The sequence below is a fragment of the Theropithecus gelada genome, chromosome 15 (assembly GCF_003255815.1).
Source record: "Theropithecus gelada isolate Dixy chromosome 15, Tgel_1.0, whole genome shotgun sequence".
NCBI lineage: Eukaryota > Metazoa > Chordata > Mammalia > Primates > Cercopithecidae > Theropithecus > Theropithecus gelada.
The window spans coordinates 19540881-19562021 of record NC_037683.1 but is presented as its reverse complement, the minus strand read 5'-3'; the positions used below and the strand labels follow the sequence as shown (position 1 = coordinate 19562021).

Sequence of the window (21141 nt, the reverse complement as noted above, 5' to 3'; positions counted from 1 at the left end):
GAGTTCTAGATCTACTCTGCCAGGCACTTGTTTGGCTTTGTGACCCTGAAAAGTCACCCTCTTGTTCTTGGTGTGATCATCTACAAAAGAGAAGACAGACTAATGACCGCTGACTGCTGCTAATAAGTCCTGCTCTGAACAACATACTCCAGCAGTCTCACTCCTGTTCCCCCAAAAGTCCTGCAACTGGGCATCACTGTCCCTGTTTACAGATGAGTGACCTGAGGCTCAGAGAGGGAAGGTAACTTGCTCCACCTTACACAGCCCAGACCTGAACTCTAGCGTCTTACTGTGAAATCTGTAACCTTTCTCCCGCACCATCACATACTGAAGGCAGGCCTCTGTACAGAAGCCAGGCTGCTCAGAAAGAAGAGTGCTTACTTTTGGGGAGCTCCTGTGCGTCACATCCTGGGCTTCCTCACTGCTGCGTGCTCTAGGTACCATTCTCCCCCTTTTATAGATGAGGAAACTGAGGTCTTGATTGCAGGAGCTGAGTCCAGATTAGAAAACCTGTCCACAGAGCTTGCCAGAACTTGTCCAGGCCCTGTCCAGTTTCACTGGGTTTCATAACTGGCTTCTCTTGTTTACTGACCATTGTCCCAGTTAGCAAAATCCCTGGCCGGAAGGGCGGGTGCTCCCGGGAGGACCAAGAGAACAGCAGTGAGCCAAAAAGCAAATAGACTCCAAGAGAGGGCTTTCCGTGAGTGCCTGGCTGCCTGGAAAATCAAGAACAACAGTGTTTGGAGTAAAGAGAAAAGAACAGGGTGGTGTCTTCCAGGCCCAGCCAAGGCCTTTTTGTACACTGTGGAAGAGGCGGGGGAGGCCACCTCCTCTGGTCTCTGGTAGCTGTCCTGGGAGTCCCACAAGGTTACAGAGGGAAGGAGGGCCCAGAGCTGGTTGTGTTGTGGAGGTCCTGGGTCAACTACAGGGGAGAGACCCCAGGGGGACATGGGCAGTATAGTCCCCATCCTGTGGCAGACACAGATAATCTGCCTACTGTGTGCCTGGAGGTGGACCTGGGAACAGCTGAGATCAGAGGTCAAGGAGATCTCCGAGGTGCGGAGAAGCGCAGAGACCAGGACGTGCTCAGGTACTGAGGTGGTAGCAGAAGGACTGCCTCCAAATCAAAGGAACCATGCCAGACCTGAGTGCCATGTGGCCCAGAGTGCAGGTGCCACAACCAGTCCCACACTAAGTGGCCACAGCCTGGGGATCTTCCAGGCCTTTGGCCTGGGCACTCACATCAGGTGTGTGAATGGCTAGAGGGCTTTCCCGGTATCATCTCCTGCCCTGGCCTGGGAAGTGTCGTGGGGACGGCTGCCCCGAGACTCCTGGCTGCCAGGTTTGACTCAGGCTTGATTGATGTAGCCTGTCACCTGGAGAGGGCGCTGCTGCTCCCTGCCCGGGCCAGGTGGTGCTAGGAGCTCCTGCTTGATCTCCGCACACAGAGCCCGGGCTCTGAAACCAGTCAGACTTGTGTTTGAATCTCGGCAACACTTCTTTCTAGTTGAGTGACTTGAACCTCCCTGAGTCTCAGTTTCCCAGGCTGGGCCCAGAGGTGAGGTGGCATGCTGCTGTCAGTGACTGCAGTGCCTCCTTCCTCAAGTCAGGGGCCGTGGACTGTCTGATCCAGAAGGGCCTGTAGAGGTGACCTGGTCCAATGTGCCCATTTTACAGATGGGAACCCTGAAGCTCAGAGACTTGTAGGTCCTGGATTTGGTTGTACAACCAGTATCTGGGAGTGCTGGGACTAGGAAAGAGGCTTAGAGTCAGAGCATCAGGCCCTACCCTGTATTTTGCATACGAAGACACTGAAGCCCAGAAAGGTACAGTGACTTGCCCAAAGTCACCCAGGAAGTTAGTGGCAGAGCCAGCCCTAGCCCTACTGGGGCCTCTTCCTTTCCACCTAGGGGCCCTTCTTTTGTACCCGAATTCCCCCATTCCCTTGAACTCATACATCTTCTTCCAGGCTGGAAGCAGAGTAAGACAATGTTGCTCCCATCATGGTCTCTACTCATCAGTGCCCTGTAGCAAGGGCTCCAGGGTCTGTAGTGAGGGCTCCCACAGGGCAAGGGTGGGGTCTGTTCACCAGCTCTCCCGTGCCAAGGGCCTGGGCTCCAGTGCTATATAGTGGGCAAAGCTGCAGGCCCTTCATGATCATTAACGTGGTCCTTGGGCTGATGGTCAGTGGCCTCTGGGGCCAAGGTCAAGCCACAGCAGCCCCTCTATTAATCACCAACTATGCAGGTCAGAGTCACACTGCTCCGGAAGGGGCCACTCAGCTGGGCAGTTGCTGGCCCAGGTTCAGTCTGGAGGCTGGGCGGCTAAGAAAATTTCTTCCTACTTGTTTGAATTTTCCAAACTGTCTAATGAGCAGGCATCACTGTAAGCATATTTTAAAAGGGATTGTTTCTTATAAAACAAAGGGATTTGTGTTCTATAAAAGAATAAAACTATATTGGATATATACTTGTAAAGTTTCAAACACTACAGCAATGCTTTTTACAATTTTTTCAGCTAGTATATTGAGGTATAATTTACATATCATAATGATTCACTCACTAAGTATACATATAGTTCTATGAATTTTAGTAGATTTAATTGGTTGTATAATCTTCACCGTAATCCAGTGTTAGAATATTTTTATCACCCTGAAAAGTTCCCTCATGCCAACTGCAGTGATCTAGGTACTTCCTCCAGCCTCAGGCAGCCACGGCAATGTTCGAGGATGAAATTCTCCTCCTTCCCTTTCCAGCAAATGGCCTTAACAGTTTGGTGCTTACTCTCTGATTTTTTAAGGGTGTATACAAAAACAGGCACCATTGTAAAAAGGAGAAGAGGAGCTATACTATAGCCATTATTGTGCAATTGCTTTCTGCACTTGGAGATCTCCCTGTGTTTACTGAGTGCCTACTATGTGCCAGGCACAATCAGATGTAGCTCATTCTTTTTTCACAGCTGCATAGTGTCCATTGTGTGGTGGCTCCCTCATTTATTTAACCAGGACATTTGGGTCCCTTCCAGTTTTCTTCAAACAATGCTTCAGTGAACATCCTTGCACATATATTTTTGTGTTTGTTGGTAAGTAATTCTGTTGAAAGTGAAACTGTTGTTGCATTGTGTGTTTTGAGTTTGGACAAATTGCTATCTAGAGAGGTGAAACTGGTTTATGCTTCCATTAAGAGCCTATGGGAGCTGTGGATTTTTTTTTTTATAATATCATCCTCCAAATGGCTAGGGGGAAGGGAGAGCTCTCTGAATTTAGGCCAGAGCTGGCCCACTGCAGGCTGGGCAGGCCCAGGCCTGGACTTGGAGCTCTGAGAACTCAGGTATCCTTCTGGGGCCCCCCACAGACACCGAGACAAGTTCAGACTCTTCAGTGTGGCACACAGGCCTTGGTGACCCCTGCTGCCCTCTGCAGCCTCCTCTCCTCTTGCTCCCTGTGTTTCCTGCTGGACCCCGGGTAATTCACTGGATATGGTTATGTTTGCCTGCCCTTTGCCTATGTGTCCCCTCCCCCTGGAATGTCTTTTCTTCTTAATCTCCATCCTCCCTATCATTCAAGGCCTGGGTCACAAGTCCCTTTCTCCACAAAGCCTTCTTATAATCTCTCCAGCCTGAACTGTCTCCTCTGTGTTCCTTTAGCCTTTTATCTGAACCACATCCCCCCTTAGGTGGGAGCAAGTTGTGAGTGGGAGAGGGCAAACTTCAGCCTGATTAGATAGAGGCTGGACTTCCGGAGGAGCTGGGAAGGGGGACCATAGTTTCTGGGGAGGGGGTGGAGCACTCACATTTACCTAGCTGCTGGCCGGGCTATTTTCATACCCTCAGACTGATTTAATCCTCAACTACTGTACTCATTTAGTAGATGAGAAGAATGAGACATTGAAAACATGCACAGTGGAGGTGGGAATGAAAGCCAGCTCTCCAACTCTCCAGTCCTCTTTCCTGTCACTGCATCAGGCTGCAGGGTGAAGGGGAGGTCTGGGATACAAAGAGAACTTAGAGGTGGAGCAGTTGGATTCTGCACAGTGCTAGGAGGGAGAAGAGGGGTTGGAGGAGGTGGGAAGCAGGCCTTCAGTTTGGATAGCTCTTCCCCTAACCCAGTGACTCTAGTGGGAGGGTGGAGGCGTGGGGATGGGAAGGGAGCCTGGGAGTGAGGAGGAAAGGCAAACTCGGTCTTCCCCCAGGGGAGTCAATGAATAGTACCTAAAATGGAAACCAAACAAAACAACTTCAAGAAGTAACAAGGGCTTGTTTAGAGACCTGAAGGTAAACCCTGAACCATCAGCTAAAAGAGGTAGACAGCAGTGCTTGTCCCTGGGGAGAGGTAAATGGGAGGGAGAGGAAACAACTGTGTACAGACATGTGACTTTACGTTTTGATCAAAATAAAACTTTTAAAACACAAAGACTTTTTAAAAAGAAGGAAAGAAAGGCCGTCTTGGGTAAAGTAGGAGGGGCTATCCCAGGAGCTGAGCCCTCTGCCCAGCTGAGTCCTGCTGGTTTCACCTGCCCAGGGGAGCCGGGTCCCCTGCCCTGCTGCGGTGCATGCTGCCTGGTGGGGGTTCTGCCCAGGCGCACTGCTGCCTGAGTTCAAATCCAGGCAGCACCATTTGCAAGCTGTGTGCAAGTTGCTTCACCACCCTGCACTGTTCCGCCCTCTGTAAAATGGGTTGGCCATTGTACCATCTCTGAAAAGTATGTGCTGATGCGTTGGTGAAAAGCTTTCAAAAATTGTTAGTTCATGTTATTTTTTTGCTGGAGACGTTAAGTGTGGAAAGGAGAGGGGGCTCGCGTGGGTCACAGGAGGCTCAGCTGGGCTCACCGCGGTTCGTGCCTGCACCCATTTAGCGTGCACAGAGCTAGCGCCTGCTGTATGCCAAGCCCGTTGCTGGGTCTCCGCCCCGGATCTGGGGTGCAGGAACTGCCGCGCCCTGTCGGGTCGATCCCGGTGGGAACCCAGATGTCTCCAAGATCCGAGACCGATCCCCGCCCCACGCCCTCCCTGCGGGGCGGTCCCAGGTTTGGGCGGGATGGGCGGGCGGCTACTTAAGGTCGGTGACCCGAGGCCGCTGCTGCCGACTGGGTCCCCTGCCGCTTTCGCCACCATGGCTCCGCATCGCCCCGCGCCCGCGCTGCCCTGCGCGCTGTTCCTGGCGCTGTGCGCGCTGTCGCTGCCCGTCCGCGCGCGTGCGGCCATTGCGTCGCAGGGGGCGTCCCAGGCGAGGGCATCCCAGGGGCGGGTGCCCGAGGCGCGGGTGAGTGCCCGGGGGGCCCCGGGGCTCCCGGAGTAACTCTCTATTGTAAGTTCTTGCAGATACAGCGCTAGGAAAAGGGGAGTAATTCAGGTCTAGAATGGAAAAACTGTTTTGTTGCTTTGTAAGTATCTCTTGCTGCTTCCGGGGCTCTGGCTCGCAGATGAGGGTGGGAGCCTGGGGGCCCTGGCTGTTCCCTCCCAGGAAGCTAACCTCACCTTGGCCGGATTTCTTTTCCCCCGCCTCCTGATTTCTCCTTTCCCTTCTCTGTTTTCTTCTCCCCTCTGCCTCACTTCTCTCCTTCCCTCTTCTGATGTCTTCTTCCATTTCCGATTCCTTGTTCTCATTTGATCTCTCTCCCTCTCCAATATTTCCTTCTTCCTTGTAGGACCTCACCTGTTTGCTTATGGTCATTACTATCATTTCTTCTCTCCTTGCTGCTGTCTTCCCTGCCCTGTCTGGTTTCGTGTTTTTCCACCCTTCTGCCTGAGTTCTTCTCCCTCTCCCTGCCTGGTTTCTCTGACTTCTCCCCTCTGATTTTTACTCCCACCAGATCTCTTCTCCGGCCAGAGGTGACCTGCACCTGCTGATTTTTGTCCTCGACTCCAGCCTAACCCTCTTGTGCCCACCCCGGCCCCCGCCCCAGTGCATGTCTAACAGCCGCCCCATTTTTAACCACCTCGTCTCCAACAGCCTCCTGCAGACCCTGGTGCATCCTCTTCTCTTCCAAGAAATGCAATTTGGGGGTGGGGTGTTGCGGGGCAGGAGGGAGGAGGCAGACAGCTCAGGAGGCCACTTGGGCTCAGCCATTTGGACCCTTCTTGGGGGTATGATGGGGATGGGTGCAGGGAGGAGAGGGGGTTCCCGTGGATCACGGGAGGCTCAGGTGGGCTCACCTCGGTTTGCGAGTGTACCCATTTAGCATGCACAGAGCTAGCGCCTGCTGTCTACCAGGCCCCGTGCTGGAAATCTTTCCACTTCCAAAGAGCAAAAGCAAACAGGCTGTGTGACCTTCGGTCAGTCCTTTCCCCTCTTTGAGCCTCAGTTTCTCTATCTGCAGATTGGGGTTGGGTAATGAGCTCTCGGAGGGCCCTTTAGTTGTAAGAGCCATTGAAGATGCTGGAAGGGAGCAAGCTGAGGCCCTGGGGACCCTTAGATTTACTATTGCCATCTGAGGGGTCTACCCATAGTCCCAGAGCTTATGATCTTGGAGCCCAGGACAACCCCTGCTACGCTGTTTCCTAGCTGGAGGTCCCCTGGCAGAGTCCCTTCACCTCTCTGTGCCTTGGTTATCACATCCAATTGGCAATAAGAAAAGAAGGGAGGCCGGGCGTGGTGGCTCACGCCTGTAATCCCAACACTTTGGGAGGCCGAGGCAGGTGGATCACCTGAGGTCAAGGAGTTCTAGACCAGCCTGACCAACATGGCGAAACCCCATCTCTACTAAAAATACAAAATTAGCCAGACGTAGTAGCACGTGCCTGTAATCCCAGCTACTCAGGAGGCTGAGGCAGGAGAATTGCTTGAACCCGGGAGACAGAGGTTGCAGTGAGTCGAGATTGCACCATTGCACTCCAGCCCGGGCGATAGTACGAGGCTCTGTCTCACCAAAAAAAAAAAAAAAAAAAAGAAAGAAAGAAAGAAAAGAAAAAGAAAAGAAGGGAGCAGGGAGGTAGAGCCCTCTGTATCCTCCATCACCAGAAAAAGCCGAAGAGGGCTAAGTAGGAGGGACAGATGCTGGCCAGGGCACAGGATTTGAAGCATAAAACTCTTGTCCTGTTTGTTGACTCATTGAGACAGGGTGCTCAGAAGGGGATAGACTTGCCTGGGGCGTGGGGAGAGCAGGAGGCTCAAGTGAGATGCTCTTGGTGCTGGAAACCGCCCTCCCTCATGCCCGGGGCATTTCCCTGCCAGGACCCTGCCCCTGCTTAGGCTCTGCCCTGTCTCTTCCCAGCCCAACAGCATGGTGGTGGAACACCCCGAGTTCCTCAAGGCAGGGAAGGAGCCTGGCCTGCAGATCTGGCGTGTGGAGAAGTTTGATCTGGTGCCCGTGCCCACCAACCTTTACGGAGACTTCTTCACGGGCGATGCTTACGTCATCCTGAAGACAGTGCAGCTGAGGAACGGGAATCTGCAGTACGACCTCCACTACTGGCTGGGTGAGGCTGGCCCTGCCCAGCCCCTGCCCCAGCGCCCGTTCTGAACAGTGCAGACCTTTGAGGCATGGTCCCCAGGAAGGGAACTGATTATTGAGTGCACCTAGTATGCGCCGGGCCCTTGACTGGTGGTTTGTGCCCTTAGACTCTAGAGCCAGCCTGGCCAAGTTCACACCCCCACTCTGCCCCTGACTCACATTCTGCCCTTTGGCAAGTCACTCAATGTCCCTGTGGAGTGGACATGATGATAGCTCTGCATTATCTCACAGGAATGTCATGAGGGTTAAACGCCTTACTGTGACACTCAGAACTGTGGGTGAATTGGAGACCCTGGGCCCCTCCACAACCTCCCTGGCCCAGCTCCAGGCACTCCCCAGTTTGCCCTTGAGTCAGGAGCCTGGAGTCCCTGCCACACCTCTGCTGTGGGATGCTATAAGTCCTGCCCCCTTGCTGAGCCTCAGTTTCCTAATCTGTGAATTGAGCTGATGCTCCCAGTCCTGAGTTTACGCTCAGGAGGGCTGAGAATGAATGTAGGGGAATGTGACAGAGCTGGGAGGATGCTTAGAGAAAAATGAGGTCCATCGTCCCATTATACAGATGGGTTAACTGAAGCTCAGAGAAGGCAAGGGCTTTCTCAGCTTCTACAGCTAGGTCAGGGCAGTGCTGGGGTTCCTCCTCCTCATCCTCCTCTTCCCCAGGGGTCTGGGGTACTTCTGGGAAACCAGGCTCATGCTGTTCCGATGTCCCCTAGGCAATGAGTGCAGCCAGGATGAAAGCGGGGCGGCCGCCATCTTTACCGTGCAGCTGGATGACTACCTGAACGGCCGGGCTGTGCAGCACCGTGAGGTCCAGGGCTTCGAGTCGGCCACCTTCCTAGGCTACTTCAAGTCTGGCCTGAAATACAAGGTGGGTTGGGCCCCACCTTGCTTGAGCAGTAGGGACAGATGCACCAGTAACAGGGCTCACTCAGGCCCATCTATCTTTCGGCCTTGTGATGCGGTGGGCAGACCGATCAGAGGTCAGGCTTTGGAGTCAACTAATGTTGTGTTTAAATCCTGGCCTCTTTCTAGCTGTGTGAAGTTGGACAAATCACACTGCCTTTCTGAGCCTCTGGTTTCTCATCTTAAAATGGGGAGAAGAAAATTCCCCATAAGTTCATAGTGTTGTTTTCCTAGCCCCCAACAGTGAGGAGTGGGCCAGAGGTGGAAAGCTAGTTCTTCTTGCAGGCCCCAGGGGTCTTTGGCCTGGTCCTGTTCTGGTACCCCTTAATTCTTAGGGCCTTGTGAACAGAAGGCCCTGTATTAGGTATTTAATAGGGCATTGCTAGTCACATCCCTCTTTCTGTTCGCTAGAATCCCCTTTGAACTTGAACTTTTCGCAGTCTGGACCAAGACGGAGCTCTTTTCCCAAGCTCCTAGCCAGGTGGGGCAGAGCAAGGCCAAACTGGGAGCTCCAGGACACTGCACCCTAATATGCTGGTAACTTCCTGCAAGCCACTTGACCTCCTTGAGCCTCCCTTTCCTCTCTGGTTACCTGAGAGCCAGTTGTACCTGCCCTACAGGACTGGGAGAGGATTTGGTGCAGGGGTGGCTGGGAAATGCCTTGCGTGGGGCTTGGCCATCTGGAAGGGCTCTGGGAACACTGTAGTTTTACAAAGCTGGGGTTTTCCTTGGTCAGGACAGAGAGGCGGATCACAGGCTTTCACAGCCAGGTGGGCCTTAATGTCAGAGTCCAAATCTCATTTTACTGGGGGAGAAGGGGAACTGAGACGCAGAAAGGCTTAAATAATTGGCCTAGAGTCACACAGTGAATTGGTGCCAGACCAAGGACTAGAACCCAGATGTTCTAACTCTCAGCATTCTTTCCACTAAACCAACAAACCTCTAATGACCAGGGTCCTAGGGTAGAGTTCAAGCCTGTCTATGCTGCTGATGTGCTGTGTGACCTTAGAGAAGTCACTGTTCCTCTCTGGACCTCAGCATCATCTGTGTCAATGGAGGGTGACCTTGTCTGCCCTGGTGAGGCACAAGAGATTGAATGATGGGAAAGCGTCATTGAGACTCAGATAGCAACAGGCAGGGTGTGTCCTGGGAACCACAGTCCAGGGCTGGGCAGGGCTGGGTTGGATTCCCTGGAGCCCCCTGTGTGCCAGTTTCCCTTTGCACTGAGCTCCTCCTGCTAAGCTGTCCAGCTCTGCCTTCTTCCTGCAGTCCTTTCTGGGGCCTTGACACCTTGCAGAAGGAGAGGTAAGAAGTTTGGGAGCCGGGTCCCTGAGCTGCAGAAGGACCAGGTCTTTTTGCAACTTCTGGAGCAAGAAGTGGAAAGAGCACTTGCCCAGGAATCACAGATTGGGATTGAGGTCACAAGGCTACCTCCTGTAATTGCTGTGAGACTTTGGGCAAGTCGTGTATCTTTGGGTGGGTGTTATCACTCATCCTCCATTCATCATTCATTCAACAAACATTCACTGAGCCTCAGTAACAGCAGCACCGGCTTGTTGTTGCTACACTGTGGCAGACATGATACCGGGAATGTAGGTTATCTCATTTCAGCCTCACAACCGTCCTGGGAGGTAAGGAACTCCAATTCCATTTTACAGATGAGACTGGAGGCTCAGAGAGGTCACATAAGCTACATTCAAACCAGGCTTGTATTCCCTTACCCCTGCCAGGCCACGTGATGGGTGCCAGGGTGCCCAAGTGAAGAAGGTGGGTCCCTGCCCTTGAGAGTGTCCCGAGGAGTTGGGGAGACTGGCAGGCTCACGAAGAGTCAATCCATTGCCTCCAGGTTGGGTGACAGGTGGGATCCCAGGGACTGCTCAGTTCTGAGAGGGGTTCAGGGATGAGATAGATGAGTAGGTGTTTGCTAATCTATCTTGTCTTAGTCACCGTTTCTTAGGGCATAACCTGACGGTCTAACATGGTTACAAATATGAGAGTTCTCATATACACAGGAAGGATGATTTTCCAGGTCAGAGAATGTTGCAGAGCAGGTCATAGGCTCCCTGGATTTTTAGAAATAAACAAGGATGATAAGAACCCTTACCGTGTATTAAGCCTTGACTACAAGATCTCATTTAATTCTCACTATAGCCTTTAGGGTGGATGGTAATGCTCTCATTTCATAGATGAGAAAGCTGAGGCTCAGAGGAGTAAACTCACTTGCCTAAGTTCACACAGCTGGTAAAAGGTGCTTGTCATTGAACACTTATCTGTTACTTTCTGTGTGTCAGGGACTCTTCTGAGTGCTTTACTCATTTAACTCATTTTACCCTAACAGGTAGGGTATCTGTTAGCACCATTTTATAAATGAAGCTACTAAGACACAGAGATGTTAAGCAACTTGTCCAAGGTCACACAGTTAGTAAGTGACTGGATTAGGGTGCAAACCCAAGCGTGAAGGGCCTAGCACAGACCTGGTTCAGAGTCGACATTTGAAGGTTCCCTGATCTTTGATCTAGCTCGGATATGGCCTGGGATCTACTTGGATAGCCAGGTTCCCTGACTCCTGATGATTTTCCAGGATGTTCTTGGATCACACTTGACGATCTGGGCTCCAGCTGGGCCCAGATTTGAGGCTTCCGTCCTGAAAGGCGCTGGCTCCTGGTGCGAATGGGAGGCCCAGGGCTGATCCTGTTTACCACCTTCTGCAAGTCCTCAGGCTGCCCCCGCACTTGGCAGGTCCAGGCCAAGGTTCTCGCCCCGGCGCCCTCATCAATTATAGATCCCCGAGGAGCAGGGCTTGTTACGCAAGACTTGTTCCTGTGAAAGCCTCTTCCTCTAAGCCAATTCTGTCCTTGGAGTGTGAGAAGGGGCAGGGAGGGGACAGCGAGCCACTAGAAAGGGCTGACTTGGGGCTTGGCCCTCTTGTTCTATGACCCCCAAATCCGTAGGTCGCTGCCCTGCAAGAGAGTTCAGAATCCCTTGATTCCCGACCCTCCTCCTCCCACTCCCCAGACCCCCATTTTTGGACTGAACCCTGGAGACCCCCTGGGGCTGGGTTATTTGAAACCCATTGTTCAAATGGAATCTGGGCTGTGCAGAGACCTAGGAGCCCTTGGACCTGAGGAACACAATTGGGAACCCATAGAATCACTGGAATCTGTCTGTCCTCCCTCCCTCCTATTCCTTAGATAAAGAGCTCTGAGTTTAGAAGGTAGAGGGGACCAAGCCTGATCAATTCATTTTTCTTGGTTTTAGAAACAGTTTAACTTTTGTTTTCATGTAAATCTTCTTCGCTTTTTTCCCCTTTCTTCTGACTACAAGAGTAATATAAGCTTATTGTAAAATGTTAAACATTACAGAAATATAGGTTCTAGAAAATAAAAGCCCCCCCAACAAGATTCTACCCTTGGAGATATATAGCATATAGTGGCTAATTTCTTTCTTTCTGAACGTATATAGATAGACAGATGCATATATATGTAATCACTTTAATTTGGAAAGTGGCTTTTAAAACAATTTATCCTATAGAATTTTGTTCAAATAATTTGATGCCAATCTTGCCCACCTAATGATTAGACCATAGAAAGCAACAATCAGTGCTAAAGATTATAGTCAAAAACAGGAACAGGCCGGGCGCGGTGGCTCAAGCCTGTAATCCTAGCACTTTGGGAGGCCAAGACGGGCGGATCACGAGGTCAGGAGATCGAGACCATCCTGGCTAACATGGTGAAACCCCGTCTCTACTAAGAAATACAAAAAACTAGCCGGGCGAGGTGGCGGGCGCCTGTAGTCCCAGCTACTCGGGAGGCTGAGGCCGGAGAATGGCGTGAACCCGGGAGGCGGAGCTTGCAGTGAGCTGAGATCCGGCCACTGCACTCCAGCCTGGGCTACAGAGCGAGACTCCGTCTCAAAAAAAAAAAAAAAAAAAAAACAGGAACAACTTCAAAAAACTTCTTTCCCCTGCCCTTGTAGATCCACTGATGTCTTCTAAGAGCTTGCTTTAATTTATTTTTGTTAATTAATCTTTCCAATTCTAATTTCCTAGAGCAGTAAAATTAGAGGAGTTAATTAATCAGGAAACTCATGGCTGCAATAATTCAACATCAAGAATTATTTTATAAGGCTGGGTGCGGTGGCTCACGCTTGTAATCCCAACACTTAGGGAGGCCGAGATGGGTGATCATTTGAGGTCAGGAGTTCGAGACCAGCCTGGCCAACATGGTGAAATCCGTCTCTACTAAAAATACAAAAATTAGCAGGGCGTGGTGGCGGCTGCCTGTAGTTCCAGCTATTCGGGAGGCTGAGGCAGGAGAATCGCTTGAACCTGGGAGGCAGAGGTTGCAGTGAGCCAAGATCGTGCCACTGCACTCCAGCCTGGGTGACAGAACGAGACTCCGTCTCAAAAAAAAAGAATTATTTTATAAGTAAATACAGAGAATTTTTAAAAAGTGAGATTTATGACATAAAGCAACCTTTTTCCTTTTTAAAAAATAGGGTAAAAATTTTAATGACAAAAATGGAAGGCATACTTCAATGAGTATTTAGAGGGATACAATTTTTTTCTTTGCTCCCGTTTCCTTGTCTCCGAGGAATCAATAGAAACAGTTAGTGAGTCCTTCTAGCACCTTTTGGAAAAGGTTTGCACATCCACTCTCTCATTATGTCCAGTTGAATGAAGTCCCATGGTCAGGAGTTCCTAGGCTGACAGCTGAATGAGGCTGGGTCCTTGGCAGGGGGATCTTGGGGATAGAACCTAGCACTGCCACCCAGCACTGGGCTCTGGACACAATGCTTAATCTCTTTGAATCTCGGTTTCCTCGCCTGTGAAGTGGGATAATTATTAATAGTTCCTGCTTCAGGGGCTTGTTGTCAGGACTTCATTGCATGCACTTAAAGCAAGTGCCCCAGCTTTGGCAAAGCTCTGTAAGTGGCAGCCACTGTGGTTGTTACAGGTAAGCACAGCTGAGTGCAGGTGAGCATTGGTTGTTGCATTTTCTTCCCTGGCTGCTCTTCCTCACTTGCTCCGGGCAGTCTTGGTTACATTGCTCTCAGAACCCTCCTGTTTTTCTGCGCTCCCGCTGCATTGCCCTGACCTATGTCCTTTGCACTCTGCCTGGCTCTCCAATCCCAGGCCTCATGGCCATCCAGCCCTCAGGCCCCCTCAGACCTGGTCTCTCAACCCAGAGTCCCAACTCACTCCTTCCTGATGATGGAAAAAGTTACTGTCTTGCTTCCCAGTTTTGGGCAGCAAATTCAGGAGAAGTCACAGTCTTACCCCTTGCTCCGCACCGAGGTCAGTCATAGCATGGCCAACCCACAGCTCCCTTGGAGGGGCTCTGGAAGCAGGGTGGAAAGACAGGTTGTCAGCTCTGTGAGCACTGGCTGCCCTGCTAGGCCCAAGGGAATCTTGAAAGGCCTTAGCTGAGACCAAGAAGGGACACCAGGGGGTCCTCCAGCCACTGGCAACCCAAAAACATCCATTACTTGAAAGAGGGCTCTGAATAGTGGCTTGTTCCTGCCTCCCATCCTGGATGACTGAGTGATCTTTGCTCTAAGAAAACCTGATATTGGCTGGCACAGTGACTCATGCCTGTAATTCCAGCACTTTGGGAGGCCAAGGCGGGAGGATCACGTGAGGCCAGGAGTTCAAGACCAGCCTGGCCAACATGGTGAAACTTGGTCTCTACAAAAAATACAAAAATTAGGTGGGCATGGTGATGCACATCTGTAATCACAGCTACTCGGGAGGCTGAGGCACAAGAATTGCTGGAACCCAGGAGGCGGAGGCTGCAGTGAATTGAGATTGTACTACTGCACTCCAGCCTGGGTGACAGAGCAAGACTCTGTCTCAAAAGAAAATAGAAAGAAAACTTGATATTGAGAGAAGAATGTGAATCTTACAGATTCAGACACGCCTGGGTTTGAATTCTAGCTCCACCACCTACCATCTGTATAATCTTGGGCAAGTCTCATCACCTGTGGGCCCCATTTTGCTCATCTGCGCAATGGAGCAATGATGCCTCCCTTGCAGGCGATGCGTGAAGAATGCCTGGCACAGTGGGCATCATCATTTCACAAACACATATATTGTTGACTACGGGAAGACACAGCAGGAGCCCAATATACATGGACTCCCTTTGCCCCTTGCCCTCCTCGAGTCTGTGTGGCTAGAATTAGACTTAGCGTAGTGGACTGAGGGGCCCTGGATGGGGTGGCTGCATTGCTGGCCTGAGTGGAAGCCCTCTGCTTCCACCCCCATGTGTGGAGCTGGGAGACAAGCACCCGACTGGGAGGAGGAAACAAGGTTTCCAGCCTTGGCTTGGCCACACACTTGCTGAGCGCCCTTGAGTGAGTCACTTCACTTCTCTGGACATCAGTTTACCGTGGGTAAAGTGGGGTGCTGTAGAAGGACCTTTACAACTCTGATTTGACAACTCTGGGGCACGGAGCTGGGGACTGCTCACAGGAAAGCCCAGCTGACTTTCCTTGGCTTGCTGCTGAGTGAGGGCAGCTGTGACTGCAGCAGGGACGCTCTCCTGAATGTCCTGCTCTGGGATGCAGTAATGATGACAGAGGGTAAGGGAGCAGGAGCTTGTGTCTCCCCTTCAGAAAGGAGAGGCCTGAGGCTCGGAAAGGGCGGGTGACTTACCCAAAGCCATCCAGCATTGCTGTGGCGGGGCACCTGTCCCTTACCCTCAGCTGCTTTGAAGGCACTGCTGGGGGGCAGTTGCTGCGGTACCGTAGGGTGGCGTGAAGGGTGGCGTGGCCGTAACAATCCAGGAAGACTTCCCAGAAGAGCCTTGAAGGATGAGAAAGATTTGGATTAGTACCTCTCAAAGTGGCTTTTGCAGAATACTCAAGCTGGAGGCAGGATATGGTGAAGAAAAGTGGTTCTTGGGCTGGGTTCAGTGACTCACTCCTGTAATCCCAGCACCCAAGGATCGCTTGAGGCCAGGAGTTCAAGACCAGCTTAAGCAGCATAGTGAGACCCCATGTCTACAATAGAAATAAAATAAAATAAAATAAATAAATAAGCTGGGTGCAGTGGCTCATGCCTGTAGTCTTAACCACTGAAGAGGCTGAGATGGGAAGATCATTCAAGTCCTGGAGTTTGAGGTTACAGTGAGCTGTGATCACACCAGTGCACTCCAGCCTGGACAGAGTGAGACCCTGTTGAAAGGAAGGAAGAGAGAGAGAGAGAGGAAGGAAAGAGAGAAAGAAAGAGAGAAAGGAAGGAAGGAAAGGAAAGAAAGGGAAAGAAGGAAAGAAAGAAAAAAAGAAAAGAAAGAAAAAAGAAAGTGGGTAAGAAAGAAAAGCAGTTCTTGATTCAGTAAGATAGGGAAATGCTGTATAAAACAAAAGGCAAGCAGGTGCATCCACCATAGGATTTGACAGAGCCTTTATTATGCACATGTGCATTGTATAACAGTCAGAGAGGGTGAGTGAGAAGCATTTCCTATGCTTATTTGACTGTAGAACTCTGCTTGCAGAATGTCTTAGGGGACTAGTGTGCCTTTGGGAAATGCTGGTTTTGAGGAAGGAATTGTTGCAGTTTTTTGATTTAGAAAGTGGCTACAGGGGTCCTTGTTAGTGGAGTATGGGATTCAAACGGGTGGCAGAAAGATGCAGTGGGCAGGGAATCTCTCACTTCTTAGCTGTGTGGCCTTGGGCAAATTTTATTGCTTTCCTAAACCTCAGTTTCCTACTCTGAAATGGGCATCAGAATGTTCCAGTCTCAAACAAGATAATGGTATGAAAGTCCTGAGTTAACTGAGAATTGCTGTGTTGCTGGAAAGCCACTGGTCCACAAGCCAGAATTTCCTTCACCTCATTTCTATCCCCTTCTTCCATATCAGCTTCCCTGGGTCTTCTGCCCTGGGCTAATGCTGTCTCTTTGGCCCCACAGAAAGGAGGTGTGGCATCGGGATTCAAGCACGTGGTACCCAACGAGGTGGTGGTGCAGAGACTCTTCCAGGTCAAAGGTAGGCGTGTGGTCCGTGCCACCGAGGTGCCTGTGTCCTGGGAGAGCTTCAACAATGGCGACTGCTTCATCCTGGACCTGGGCAACGTGAGTCCTGCTTTCCCCTTTCCCAGGAGCCACTGAGGTACTCCTGGCCTGACCATGGACTTGGGAACATCCACATGAACAAATGCATAGACACAGATGGGCAAATCACGGGGACCAGCATTGTTCATGAGTCGGAGAGACCCACGTACAGATATGTCTGTGTGCAAAGACTCCCACAAATGTAGACTCAAGCACACACCGTGGGTGTAGTGTGTACTTGGACTTTGATTGACATATAGACTTCCTGGCACCTTCCGTTCGTACGTACATCTTGTGTCCTTTTTCACATGCTTATAAATACATATAAGTCATGGGCAAACACTCTAGACTTTTGCCCACCAGGTGTGCACATGTGCACCATCATAAATGCCCACACATGTATACTCGGGTATGTTGCTTAAAGTCCCGCATGTGTATGTCATACATGTAGTTGCACATGCATGTGATCTATGACCATGTGTGTGGGATGCCCTTACCCAGGCCTACCTTATAGAATTGTGATGCTTCGTACACACTCGTCTCACAAGTCCCTGTGAGTGCAGACCTGCAAATGGACATGGCCGTTCTACCCCAAAGCTCATATGCATATATACCTGTGATATAATGTCCGTGCAAACATGAGCACACACTGATTTAGTGTAAGCTTTTTATTAAAGCATCCTAGGCACACAGAAGAGTGTGTGAATCCTGAGTGTACAGCTTGATGGATTACACAAAGCGAACACACCCACATAACACTGGATCATGAAGCAGAAGCTCACCAGCCCCTAGAAGGCCCCTGTTACCCCCTTTTGGTGCCTTCACCCCAAGGGCAACCATCATCCTGAACTTTCTCAACAGCATAGATGACTTTTGCCTGTTTCTGAACTTTATAGACACGGAACCTTGCTCTTTTATGTCTTACCTTTTGCTCAACATTACATTTCTGAGATGCATCCGTCTTGTTGCATTTAGTTATAGATTGTTCATTTTCCTTGCTGTGGAAGATTCAGTTGTGTGGGTGCACCGCGATTTATGTATCCTTTATGTTGTTGATGGGCACTTGCGGTGGCTTCTGGTTTGGGGCTGTTACAGGCAGTGCTACTCTGAACATTCTTGCACAAGTCTTTTGGTGGACATACGAACGCACTTCTGTCAGGTATATTCCTAGAAGGAGGATTCTGGGTCCTAAGGAGATAGGTGTATTCGCCTTTAGTGGCTATGGCCAAATGATTTTCCAAAATGATTGTACCAATTTATATTCCCTTCAGCAGGCAAATATTTTTGCACACATTCTAGATGTAGTTGTATGTGAAAAAATTCATGCACTCCCATCCCCTGGTGTATGCAGATCACACTTAATTGTATGTGAATAATGCACGTGGGCAAGCTCAGAACAGGGTGAACCTGCACACCACACGCCACACTCCCCAAGCCTTGTCACTGGGCGGGGCTTATAGGAAGACGGGACACTGACTTCCTGGGTCTCTGTCTTCCAGGACATCCACCAGTGGTGCGGTTCCAACAGCAACCGGTTTGAAAGACTGAAGGCCACGCAGGTGTCCAAGGGCATCCGGGACAACGAGCGGAGTGGCCGGGCCCGAGTGCACGTGTCTGAGGAGGGCGCTGAGCCCGAGGCGATGCTTCAGGTGCCTGTGGGGTGCGCATTGGGGTGGGTATGGGGACACGCTGCTCATGACTTTCTTCTGTTCAGTAGGCAATTTGAGGTGAATTTGAGGAAGAAAACTTCTGCTATAAACCGCCTTTTTATTTTTAAAATGCTTTTTTATTTTAATTTTTTTTTTTTAATTTTTGAGACAGGGTCTTCCTATTTGTTGCCTGGGCTGGAGTGCAGGGGCACCATCACAGCTCACTGCAGCCTTGACTGCCTGGGCTCAAGTGATCCTCCTGCCTCAGCCTCCTGAGTAGCTGAGACCACAGGCGAGTGCTACCAAGCCAGGCTAATTTTTGAATTTTTTGTGGGGATGAGGTCTTGCCATGTTGCCCAGGCTGGTCTCCAGCTTCTGGGTTCATACCATCCATCTGCCTCAACCTCCCAAAATGCTGGGATTACAAGCATGAGTCACCACGCTGGCCCTGCCTCACTTTTGAGGCTGTTTTTCCATCAAACCTGATCACTTTAGGGAGCGAGGGAGATCAGTTACCTGTACAACTCCCAGACTCCCCGAGGGGTGAGGCTGGAACCCAAGGCTGTGCTGGGAGCGTGAACCGCGTTCTCCAGCGGGGAGGGCCAGGTCCTTTGCAGAGCTCAGGAGGACAGTCTTTCAGCATCCCCAGAGGGCCAGCTTGGTGCTAGAACAAGGTCAGAAAGAGACCACTGAGCCCCAATCCCCTCTTTCCTCTTCTGACTCTTCCTGGTAGTTTTTGGCCCATTTAGTCACATGATGGAATTGCCAGCCATTGTGCTTTGAGGACATACCAATAGAGGCAGGTTCCACCAGGAAAAGGAGGAGACCATGAGCTCTGCTCCATGCCACTTGGTTCCTGCTTCTCTGGGGGCATCCAATTCCAGCTTTTGGAGAGAGCAGAAGGGTAATTATTATTATGGGAAGGGACCTGGACACGAACCATGGCTAGGGAGGGACAGTGGGAGTGAAAATAGGCCCTGAAACCACAGGGATGGTGGTTCAGATTCTGGCTTAGCCACCTAATAGCTGTGTGAGTAGGTGACTTCGTCTCTCTAGACCTCAGATTCCTCTTCTGTAAAATGAGAGTGATAATCTGTGCCTCCTGGCCTGGGTGCGAGGATGAAGTGAGATCTTTTAAAGGCAGGCAGTAGAAGGTGTTCAATAGCTGTAGTTATCACAATTAGCCAGTAGACGGAACATCTGAAGAGCTGTCTGGAGGCAGAGGAGCAGGAGTGTTCTCCTGGAGTTTCTGAGTCAGGGGGACAAGGTGGAAGGGACCTCTGATGGACAGATCTGGACTTGTGAGCAGACGCAGGATGTCTCTGGAGGAGGTCAGACTCCATGGGGAGGGTCACAATGGATGCCCTTGTGGTCCCTGCCTGCCTGGGAGCTATCCCGGGAGCCTGGCCCCTCCCTCACAGCCACCCTTCCTCTCCATCTCTCTATCTCCTACAGGTGCTGGGCCCCAAGCCGGCTCTGCCTGCAGGTACCGAGGACACCGCCAAGGAGGATGCGGCCAACCGCAAGCTGGCCAAGCTCTACAAGGTGAGCACCAGATGCACTGCCTGGGCATGGGATCAGGACAGGGAGGTGGAAGACCTGGTCTTCCCCACTCCACTGCTGTGGGACCTTGAGCAAAGCACCCCTTTGGCGGGGGGCTCGACTTTCTCACATCTCCAGTGCACGCATGTGTACTTCCTTTGCTTTCCTGTGCTAAGAGCATGCGATCAACTCCGGACAGATCTGTGTCACGCTCACACATGAGGTCTCTCTTTCTGAGTCGCAGTTTCCTAGTCTGTAACGTGGGAAGAAGAGCAGAATGGTCGACTTTGCGGGATTTCTGGGAGTCCACAGAGAAAATGGATGGGAAAACAGCTTAGAAAATACTTGGGGAAATACTACAGAAATGGTGTGTATGTGGGGAGGCTGCGGGTGTGGGTTACAGATAATGACTTTATTTATGGTTTCTTTCTTGTGATTTTCACAACTGAATTGAGGCTTAGCTCCAGCAAAGGAACTCTCTTGGCTGAGCTCTGGGAGAAGGCTCAATCACACTTATGTTGTGCCCCAAGTATTTTCAGTAAAACAACAAAATAGGAATGTGGATTCCCCCAGTGCCAAAGAAAAACTGCTACATTATTGATTTTTTGCTGATTGTGAAGTAATACATGTTTATTGTAAAAAAAAAAAAAAAAAAGAGCAGTGTTCGAAATACAAAAAGAAAATAAAAGTCCATGCAATTTCACTAGTTTAAAAAAAAGTATTATTTTTAAAATGTGTTTTAATTACCAAAATGACAATACCCAGCTAAAAAATCAGCCTCTCCTCCTTACCAGAGAACACATCTTTGTCCAGCCACAGCTTTCTGTGCCTAATTACTTTTCCATTTCCATTTTATTTTTTTATTTGGAGACAGGGTCTCGCTCTGTCACCCAGGCTGCAGTGCAGTGGCATCTCACAGCTCACTGCAACCTCTACCTACCAGGCTCAAGCGATCTCTTGCCTCAGCCTCCTAAGTAGCTGGGACTACAGATAGGTCCCACCACGCCCAGCTAACTTTCGTATTTTTTGTAGAGACAAGTTTTCGTCACGTTGCCCAGGCTGGTCTCGAACTCCTGGGCTCACGTGATCCACTTACCTCAGCCTTCCAAAGTGCTGGGATTACAGACCTGAGCCAACACGCCCAGTCATTTCTATTTTATGTAACTGGATCCAAACTATTCATGCTGTTCTGTGGTCTTCTTTTTTCCACTCAACATGGTCGAGAATATCTTTCTATAATAAATCTCAACACGACCCTTTATAACAGCTGTATAGTATTCTATTTTATGAATGTAAGAATTTAAGCAAATCCTAATATGTTCCCACCTTTTCCAATTACAGACAGTCCCTCTTGGTGCACTTGTGCTAAGTACAGCATAGCACTAAGGCAAGTTCCTAGACAAGGAACTGCTGGTCACAGGCTGAAGAATGAGTCAGTGGTTGAAAATACTGGTTCTGGGCCAGGTGTGGTGGCTCATGCCTGTAATCCCAGCACTTTGGAAGGCCGAGGTGGGTGGATCACGTGAGGTCAGGAGTTTGAGACCAG

General features: G+C 50.5%; 1 protein-coding gene across 29 annotated transcripts in view; it reads left to right on the top strand.

Moving 5' to 3' along the window:
* GSN (gelsolin) overlaps nucleotides 1-21141 on the top strand; it is a 66429-nt gene that overhangs the window by 27198 nt on the left and 18090 nt on the right. For 8 of the 29 annotated variants that reach the window (XM_025358731.1, XM_025358710.1, XM_025358735.1 and 5 more), the window contains 5 exons: nucleotides 7212-7416; nucleotides 8165-8319; nucleotides 16264-16425; nucleotides 17904-18053; nucleotides 19509-19598. In XM_025358731.1, the coding sequence (XP_025214516.1) occupies nucleotides 7221-7416; nucleotides 8165-8319; nucleotides 16264-16425; nucleotides 17904-18053; nucleotides 19509-19598 (753 nt within the window). In that variant the 5' untranslated portion in view covers nucleotides 7212-7220. Of the gene's footprint in view, nucleotides 1-4495; nucleotides 4739-4913; nucleotides 4954-5040; nucleotides 5261-5310; nucleotides 5382-7171; nucleotides 7417-8164; nucleotides 8320-16263; nucleotides 16426-17903; nucleotides 18054-19508; nucleotides 19599-21141 lie in introns of those variants that run through there. The other 21 variants (XM_025358726.1, XM_025358713.1, XM_025358717.1 and 18 more) reach the window with 9 other exon arrangements.